Below are 10,051 nucleotides of genomic sequence, written 5' to 3' on the forward strand. Positions count from 1 at the left end.
AGGTGGTTCACCTTATTACTACGAAACGTAAGTTTTCTAATCTATCCATTTCTTGACTCAAGAATTGAAGAGTAGCTGATTACCTTTATCTTTTTAGACCAGGACATCACTGGGAAGATGTCAGATTCGGCGGTAAACGTCAATATCTTGACTCAGAAATCATCCATATCGATCCATACGAGCATCCAGGTTTTCGCGAGTTCCGCTGTAAGAATCATCAGAAGATTGAACCAGGTCAGTAGTTCCTTTTCTTTCAAACCTTGATCAGAGGCTTTAAGCTGACTTTCCATCAACTTTAGATTCAGATATCAAGGTCTTTCCCGGTGGTTTACCGTCTTATACTCCGATGGCCTCTCAAGTTCGACCTTCTGGATCGGCAATCATGCTTGATTTTGATTCCAATCATAGGGATCCTATGTTTGGATATCAATTTTTCGACCAACGAATTGAACGTGTCATTGGAGGTTAGTACTTTTCCTTCATCTCACTCTTGAATACCCAACATAAACTGATCATGATTCTATTAGATCCACATGTTGATGTGGATCTAACCCAATCACCCAGTCCGAACCTCGAAACTCCTACTGGACCCATTCAAACTCCTACTGGACCCATTCGAACTCCTACTGGACCCATAGTCCCCTCTGCCGATAGTGTACCCACTCAAACCAGCATAGGGTATCACGTCTTTAGCCCCATCCACCTTACCGATGCTGAGAAACGCTCCGGGGCGACTGTAACTTACATCGACTATGTCACCAAGGTACCATTCGAAAGATTAATCCAAATCCACGGGTTTTCTCTCAACGACGTGAAGGAGTCTCTTTTCAAGGCGTGCAACGCCAATAAGCCACCTTGCGGTGACATTCTCAGGACCGCTGATGACGAATGTAACCTTACCTTCAAAGGATATGTTTGTAACGGTGAAACATTTAGCAAGACCACCCTGCCAGTAATCCCAAACGACGAGATTTTCGATGATTTGGAGAATATGATCCTCCTCAAGAAAGGAAAGGAAGTTGGATTCCGTCTCATCATGGAGGATCCAAAGAAAAAGGCTTGAACTGTTTCCAGAGTAAGCTTTTGTTCTTTTTTTTCACATTCTCAACTTGATATTAACAAATGACTTGATTCCTTCTGAACAGGATTTGCAATTCAATCAATCTGTTGCCCACCGTCGTCCAGATGCGTTGGATACTGGTGAACATCATGAAGTTGAGATGTTGGTAAGTATCATCTCAACTTCTCTTTCTTTTCGACTGCAACTTATTCTTTGACTTATTCTTCTGGGACAGAGCATTGGAGTTAACAATGCCATCCAGGCTGAGCTCAACAAGCTCATGATCCCCTATTGCCACACCAACATTGGTGGCAGGGAGTGCATGGGTGATATCAAGCCAGATGATTCTACCATGGTGATATACTTGACCCATTCGATGTTTGAAGTTTGGGCAAGTGATATAGTAAGTTTTTTTATTTCTTTTACATTATCACTTCAAAAAACTTGATTAACTCATTTTTGATCGCTCTGACAGGTACACAAGCGTCATGGTGCTACCCAATTAAACCCACCTCGTCGCCTATTGTTCAAGTACGGTCCAATTGATCATGCGAAATCGAAATTGAAACCCGGTAATCCATCAGCACCTTGTTCTGGCTCGGCCGTATCTCAAATTCCGATGGTCTCGCTTGGGAATGGCCTATTTCCATTCAACACCAACAATAACCAGCCCATTCCCCAACAATCTGCTCCTCGATCAGATTCTCCAGCCCCAAGACCTCTCCCAGAATTCGAACAATACCTTGAGTATTGCAAAATCAGTCCAGAAGATCATCACACTCGCAATCTACTCAAGACATACGACATCGTGAACTTTGAGATGTTCTTATCTTCGGCGCTTAACATCGAAGAGATGAAGCAGTTTGGCTTTCAGTTTGGTCCACGTGTTTGTCTTCACAAAAACGCGGTGTTATATCGACAACACCTCAAGAACGTAGCTCGTGGATGAGTCTAGTTTTACCTCGTGTCATCAAACAAAGTATTGACCTTGTCCTATTAAAGGGCCTATTGTTGTAGCTATAGTACAGTACACTATAAAATTACAACTGCTATATATTATTATCTGTTTAAGGTTCACGTCTATTCTGTAATGCAAATGTTCTTTAGTGAACAAATTGGTACTTCAAACACAAAGTTCCAAGTGAGATTTTTATCAATCAAAGAGTTCTTTGAACTTGAATTTGACTCGAAGCAAGAAATAGAATTATTTTGACTTTCCCAAGTTTTAATTCAAGTGAGGTTTCTCAAGTTGGAGTTTTAAGAAACATCTTGAAATTTGTGTCTTGAAACTCATTACTCACAACTCACAAGAGTCAAACTTCTCTTCTTCAGTTTAGGGTCAAAGGCACAGGAGAAATTACACAAAAATCATTTCATTGATCACTTTTGCAAAGACAACATAGAGACATCTACAACAACAAATAATTTTTATCATAATATTCTGTAAGACTACTTTAAACCCTTATCAACATCAACTGTTTTCTACTTTGATACCCCTCTTCATTCTTGATTACGTGGTCTGTAACCACAGGTCGTGTATAAGCTAATGATGAAATTGCTAGTGCAAACATCACTCATAACTTGCTTGAGACATTTCAACTTGTCTTGAGCCACTGCAAGCAAGCCATTACGTCGAAGCGAAGCCTTGAAGATATCGAATACTCGCTCGATGGGATTGAATTCCGGTGAGCAAGGCGAAGTATAAATTAATAAGACTCCTGCGTCTTCACACAAGGCTTCGATTGATCCGCGGTGATGGATAGTCGCATTATCCATCACCAGAACCGAATTTCAATTTGGATATGGATGCATAACAGGTAACTTGAACAACCATTCTATTGTCAGCTTTGTTGTTGAATATGAAGAAAGAGACATGAAACAACTTACTAAAACATGTTTCAAGAATGCTTCGAATTCGTTTCGACGGTAAGCATTGAGCTTGGCATTGACCGCTAATAAGCCCATCTCGCAAATCGCAGCCAAGATGCTGTAGTGAGAGCCGTGTCTCGACCGTTTCAACGCTTTCGGTCGTTTGCCTTTCTTGGACCGAAGGTGATTGTGTTGTACATCTGGTAATTTTAAACCAGTCTCATCTGAGCCAAAGTTGAGAAGAAACAATACAAATCCAAATCAGGTTTAAATCTTCCAGAAGAGAGAAAACGAAGAAAAACTCACCTAAGAATACCAAGTACTCAGATGGGATATGAGCAATAGCCGCAGAGAATCTCGCTTGTAATACAGAAGATTGATTTGGATCCACTTTGGCGACCTTGTGAACGGTAAGAAAGAGACGTTCTTTCAAGTCGTTGGCGATGGTTTGTCGACAAGCCAGTAGATCAGTATGATCGTACATGGCTTCTTGAATCTCGTCAAGGAACAGACAGGGATCGTTATTGATGAGTTCAACCATGAACTCTCGATCTTCGTCAGAGTAGAGCGTTGGGCGGCCTCGTCGGTCATAAGTAGCCGGGTTGCGAATCACCGCGTGAGTATGAGTGTACAAGGCGTTCCATTGCACAAAGGACTTGTCCGAAATCGTGGTAAGGAGCTCTTCGTTGATTGATTGAGGTGATTGTCCAGATACGAGTTTGTGAATAGCAATGACTTTCAGCTGAGGACTGTACGCCACAAATCCCATGGCTGGGTAGACTCAATGAAGTGAAACAATGAGGTCGAAGTTGAATGGTAGATGGTGGAAGAGGGATGTGGTGGCAGGTGGATGACTGAAGCAGTCTGACGCGGCAGGCTGTTTAGCCTTCCCCGTTTGAAGGCTATGCTTATAAATTTCGTCTGTATTGAAAAAAAAAAAAAAAAACCTCGAGATTTGGCCAAGCAAATCTTGAATGACTGTACAGTCGGTGACAAAAAGTTTACGTACCTGTACTATAACTGACCGATTTGGCAACTCTCAAGAAGCATATTGTACTCAACATCTCATGTACTTCTATACCTTAAAGCACACGGTCTAGATGGCCACTTGTCAGAGTATCTATGATCAAATTTCAGGATGTGTAATTGTAATGTAGACTCTAGAATACAACAATTTTTACCAGCGAGTGTGTCTACCCTTTGCCTTGATCACAGCCTTGATCCGATCAGGCATGGATTCAACCAAAGCTTGAAGCTTGCTCTGAGGGATTGCTTTCCACTCGGTAAACAGGGCTTCACGCATTTCTTGAGGTGTGCGAGGCTGATGTTTTTCAGAAACATTCCTTTTCATTATGTTCCAGAGGTTCTCAATCGGGTTCAAGTCTGGACTGTTTGCTGGCCAATTTAACTTTGTAATTGAATGTTGATCTCTCCATTCTTTTGCCACTTTACTTGTGTGTACCGGGGCTCCATCCTCCATCAAGATAAGATTGCGTGGACAATTAGGTGAGCTGATAAATGGTTCAATGATGCGTCGATAGATCAAATTGACAAAATCGGGTCCAGATCGACGTCCTGGGGGCATTATGGTCATCGGCAAGCGAATTTCGGCTGTGAATGCGCCCCAGATCATTACCGAAGTTCGTCCACTCTTGAAACTTGGTGCTAAACAATCTTGGTTGTATTTTTCACCGGGCTTACGCCACACCCGAACCTTCTTTGCAGGCTTTCCTATTTCAAAAGACGACTCATCGGTCCATATGACCTTCTTCCAATCATTGTAAGTCCAATCTTTGTACTGTTTAGCAAACTGAAGACGCCTTAGAATGTGTTGGCTCTTGAGATAAGGCTTGACTACTGCCACTCGAGAGTTAAACCCAAGTCTTCGAATTTCTGATTGGATCGTTTGAAGACTTGCTTTAATTGGTAGTTTGCTAGCGATCCAGGCAGCTGAAGCGTGTTGGTTTTTTTTTAAAATTCGCTTCAAAGTTTGCTGATCACGTTCTGAGAATTTCTTCGGTCTTCCGAGTGTTTTTGAGGTCGTTGATACGCGTTTTTTACGGTCATTGTAGATGACCGTGTAGACAGTAGACTTGGGATGGCCTAGTTTTTTAGCAATTTGAGTGCCAGGAATGCCAATTTGGTGCATGTAAACGATGGAAGCCTTTCGGGTGGGAGAAAGGGTGCAGGTCTTCATTTTCTAAGAGGTTTGGGGTTGGTATAGAGAAGATGCTCGAGGACAAAAACACTCATAGACCTCACTGCACTATTACATATGTAGTCGAGGTACGTAAACTTTTTGTCACTGACTGTACATCCCCAGGGTAAATCTGATGATTCTATGCCCAAATTCATCTGAGAAAGTGTTGGGCACAAGTTTTTCACATCTCATGTGATCTTGATCTGATGTACCAAGTTGCACATAGAATCACCACAATCACCCTGAAGATGTAAGATTGTATATATGTATATCTATTGGAGTCCGTAATCGTTAACATCCCATTTTTATTAAACCTCACAACCGGGGTCCGCATTGGTTCTAGCATTACTTGTAGTTGGTACAGAGTATTAACATAATGGAATCGGTGTAAGGCGAGTGACACCTAGGCAAGGAGAAGGCGTGAGCCTCATCTCGAAAGAAGTGCAACAAAATTGGCAAACGACATCCCCCCAACGGAGGGATTCGCGCCAAGTGCTGCGAGAGCTCTATGACGAGCTCAGATCAAATTTCCTTTTTTTTCCTACGTCGTTTGTAAAACTCTTTCCGTTGTCCCAAAAACAAAATTACAAAAAGATTTTTTCCTCATATCTAAGAAATATCGTTATTACTTTCTTCATATCAAATTCACAAAAAATTATCGTTATTGTCTAGTTCAATTCAAATAATTTCTTTCTTCAGTTCGATATTTTATCGTTTGTTTTTTGTTTTCCCGCCCACCACCCTCTGTCAGACAAGGGTTAAGTTTCGGGCTGCCGCTATCATTTTCTCTTTTTCTGCTACGCTCTCAGAAGCGGGGAGCCCTCCAGTGGAGCGGCTCAGCGCCTAGTGTGGCCACCCTCAGTGCTTCCCGATCCGTACATCCGCTTGCTGCAATCCAGGCCCCAGGGCCAGCCTTTTCGAGTAACCCCCTCACACCGTCCGATGCCAACAGAGCCACACCTATTCCACATTTTCGTCTCTCTTTTCTCTTCGTTATCTTATTTGTTTTGACTCGTCCCACGTGTCCACGGTGTACAGAGGTCACCTGATTTTCCGCTCATGGGTAATCAAAAATCCCCGCGAAAAATAAGTTTTTTGTAGTGGTAGGGAAAACTAGCGGTGGACGCGTGTGGACGGGAGTGGCATGGAAAAGCCTTCTCAGTCAGGCTCGTGAGAGCGGCCACGTGTGTGTCTTATAACATAGTATAAGAGCTGCCGCTGGTGGAAGGTAGGGCACGTGAGCTAAGGAATGTAACAAATTCACATGGAGGAATACGGACGCAGGTGAATGGGACTTTTCAGACACTTCTTGAAAGATAGACTTGAATAGACGATGTCCTTGAGATACGGGGAGAGCGATCGCATGTTTGACTGGCCTGACGAGAGAGAGAAACTCGGCAAGCCCAGAGAAAACACCGCATCCATGTGACAGCGAATTCCCTCCTGCCATCCAGTCGCACCCGCGTCTCCGTAGACAAACGAAGAGGATGTCCCTCGCCTTTTCCCACAGCGCGTTTGAGTTTAGCAAACGCAACTGTTCCCCTCTAGTGCCAGCTTTTGCAAGTAACATAAGTACTTACTAGTAGATAGAAATTAACAGTGTAGACATCTCCTATGACATTACTCACATTCACATACTAGAAGCAAGAAAAGGAATATGCAGGTGTAATTGAGATAAAACATTACTCACATTCCCATACTAAGTACTTAAGAAAAGGAATATGTGGGTTTTAAGGCAAGACTATAAACTTATCAAAGTCCCACGCTCGCGCCTTCGCGAGTAGGCGCGAGCGTGGGACTTTGATAAGTTTAGCAAGACTACTGCATATTTGTAATGATTTGAATTATGTCAAAAGATAAGTATTACGTAAAAAGAAAGAGAAATTAGAAGAATTAGTTAGTGTTTCCTTATCGAATTACCAAATTGCTCGAGTTTTGCGGGAAAACTCGGACAAGCTTTTCGAGAACAACAGTATCGAATTCAAATCTGTAGAAGAATTAGTTAGTGTTTCCTTATCGAATTATTAACGTAATTCACACCCTACTCTACATATCGATTCTTCGACAAGGCGTGAGAAAAGTTGAGGAATCGATGTTCTCTATGTAGTTTGAGAGGCAAAACTATAACTTTGGATCCTAACTTTGAGGCAGAAGTTACTTATGATTCATGAAAACGACATCATGTACTTATCAAGTCGGAGAGATTCACACCCTACTCTACATATCAATTTCTCGACAAGGCGTGATGTCATGAATGTCCACAATGAAAGTAAGCATGAGAGAGCATGAGAGTCTGACAGAACTGCTCGTCAAATGATTATAAAATCCACTGCATCTCTTCTACATTTTCCCCTCATCGCAGTCACACTAAACCTCACCAGCCGACTTCTTTAGTTATCTTCATCATCCAATCTACGTCCAAAATATTTTACGACCCATCATGCAATTCCTCAATAAAATCATCTTCATGTGTGTTACTGTCATCTCTTTGGCTGCTGTTCAGGCAGCTCCAATTCCCGACCTCCTTGGACTTTCGCTCGGGGTCGAGGCTGGGGTGCAAGTCGGGGTCGAAGGCGGAGCTTGTGCACTAGGCCTCCTCTGTGTAGCAGCTGAGGTGGGGGTTAGTGTCTGAGGTGTATCATGTATGTTTTATTTTTGTTGACAACCTGATGGCAGACTATTGTACAAGACACTGATGGTCTTGTCCTTTGACTATTTCGAATGCTTTCGATCGATCTTCAGCTTTTCGAAGAAAGGAAGTGGTTATCATTCCCCTCAAATCGATCTCACCAGCTCATAATACATTTGGCACGATGATCGCTCCACTTTACTCTCATATATTTACAAATGGTCTTCAAGTCAAATCAATTTAATAATTTTCACTTTTAGATCTTGGATAGCTTTAATCTTGTGAACTTGATGATGTTCTTGACTTCATACTTACACTGTTTGAAAAGCTTTCCTTTGTATACTTTCACTTCTATATCTTTCACATTTACGATTCTTAGAGTCTCAATCGGCTTGTCATGAAGATTCCCAGCTTTTGTTTTCCGGGTATCAATTATCTATCAATTTTTTATCAAGCTAGAATGTCAAGTGTGTTATTTTCATCATCTTTCTCATTTGGCTACTCCTCTTCCTCTAACGAACTTTTAAGATATTTTGTTTAATGAATGAATACGAAACTATCGGATTTGGTTCAAAGCTCAAACAAAAGGAGTTGGATTTACAATTCGAGCCGTATATGACCCACCTCCTTAGTCTCCTTATCACCAGGTATAAACTCGTCGACCAATCTACATGGTGGGATATACATATCATAAACCCAGACTACAATGAAGTACCCAAGTTGATAAAGGTAAGTTGCAAAAACCCAAAGGGTTGATCCTTGAAAAGTTGCATCAATCATTGCCGACAAGAATAAAAAGATACCGATATTCAACTCCCTTGCTCAACTGATGAACTGTATTGTTAGAAATTTTGGAAGGAACGAATTTTTCTTCAGACAAGTAATACCTCAGATAGTCAGTTGATCATATTATGAAATTCAAGATGAATCTCTTTCAGCCTATCGTGTTCCTTCACTTGATAAGGATACAACTTGTTTCTTGAACATGGAATGTTATGATGACAAAGGATGGTTGTGGAGGCTTTACGTCACATCAAAAATTGATCAATCAAACTCAATATCACCATTGGTACGTCTCCTACTCATATCTCCAACAAAACTCACTGACTATGCTGTCCTACATAGGCAGTCCGGACATACCAATTCAGTTTGACTGAACATGATGTATTGTGTAAATGTGCCAGAAGAGTGGTTTTGTGAAGACTGTGCCTTATCTAAAGGTCATTGACTATGTTATTCAAGTTCATTACCAAAAGCTACTTATCCTTTGCAAGTTGTTTATAGTGATCTTAGTGGAAAGATAGCTGTTCCTTCTGAGGGGGGAGGTCATTATTACTTCTAAAAATATTTACATAATGAAATCAAATGATGAGACTTTTGCATACTTCCAAAAATTTAATGCTAGAGTGGAAATTTTTCACAATCAAAAGATTGTAAGTTGGGTTAATGGGTGGCGGAGAATATATGTCTAAGGCATTTCTTAAGTTACTCTCTGACAATGGCACAACCTCTTATATAAGTGTGTCATATACTCCTTAACAGGATCCTGTTGCTGAGTGTGCCAACAGAATTACAACTGAGAAATCCCAAACACTGTTACAACAAGCTCCCTTGCCTCACTCTCTCTGGGGAGAGGCAGTATTGACGTCCATTTTTCTAGAGGACGCAAGTCCTATGGCAAAAATCAAAAATCAGACGCCATACGAGTTATGGTTCGGACGTCAGTTGTGTGTGCAGCTATTATACAAAGCTGACAACCTGATACTCACAGGTATAAGTCTTGTTTGTTTAGTTAGTGATGATAATAATTAAACTTGAACATTTTTTTCTCGAAAATCTTCCTTACCTTCAGATTGTCTCTTTACCTTTGTCAGGGTGGCTACCTAAAGGGCACTAGTAAGGTCTAGAACTTACGTAGTTAATTCCTGACTAAGGCTCTATTCCCCTGGGTACGTGGAATAGGTACTGCTAATGTGAACTATATATTACAAACAATAAGTTGTACGTTAATACTTCTGAAGATATCAAATAATAAGAGCTCTTCACGACTAAAACCACGGGCCTACTGAGAGAGACAGTAGAGGATGGTCAATCCTAGACCCGAGTTTTTACTCTGAAGCAATAAGCTTAGAGTTGCCTGCTAACTAAATAGACAGGGATCTCGTATAACTTCACGTTATGAGAACTGAGGATATTGACCAGATAGGAGGAACTTACTTTAGATCTAGTAAGCAATAAGTAGTCTTGGGAGAACTGATGATTAACCGTTGGAAAGTATGTGATCAAATAGGTA

At 41.3% G+C, this 10,051-nt stretch overlaps 2 protein-coding genes across 2 annotated transcripts; one reads left to right on the forward strand and one right to left on the reverse strand.

Moving 5' to 3' along the window:
- Window positions 1–2,414: 2,414 nt before the first annotated feature.
- MELLADRAFT_55493 (uncharacterized protein) lies at window positions 2,415–3,759 on the reverse strand (the record flags this gene model as incomplete). Its single annotated transcript, XM_007407830.1, has 3 exons — window positions 2,415–2,881; window positions 2,948–3,153; window positions 3,236–3,759. 3 exons carry the CDS (start codon window positions 3,696–3,698, stop codon window positions 2,852–2,854), a joined length of 699 nt encoding a protein of 232 aa, XP_007407892.1.
- A 3,810-nt stretch (window positions 3,760–7,569) lies between these two features.
- On the forward strand, window positions 7,570–8,390 carry MELLADRAFT_104681 (uncharacterized protein; the record flags this gene model as incomplete). Its single annotated transcript, XM_007407732.1, has 3 exons — window positions 7,570–7,749; window positions 8,138–8,225; window positions 8,335–8,390. 3 exons carry the CDS (start codon window positions 7,570–7,572, stop codon window positions 8,388–8,390), a joined length of 324 nt encoding a protein of 107 aa, XP_007407794.1.
- Between the last annotated feature and the right edge of the window lie 1,661 nt (window positions 8,391–10,051).

The sequence above is a fragment of the Melampsora larici-populina genome (genome assembly GCF_000204055.1).
Source record: "Melampsora larici-populina 98AG31 unplaced genomic scaffold MELLAscaffold_10, whole genome shotgun sequence".
In the NCBI taxonomy this organism is placed as follows: Eukaryota; Fungi; Basidiomycota; class Pucciniomycetes; order Pucciniales; family Melampsoraceae; genus Melampsora; species Melampsora laricis-populina.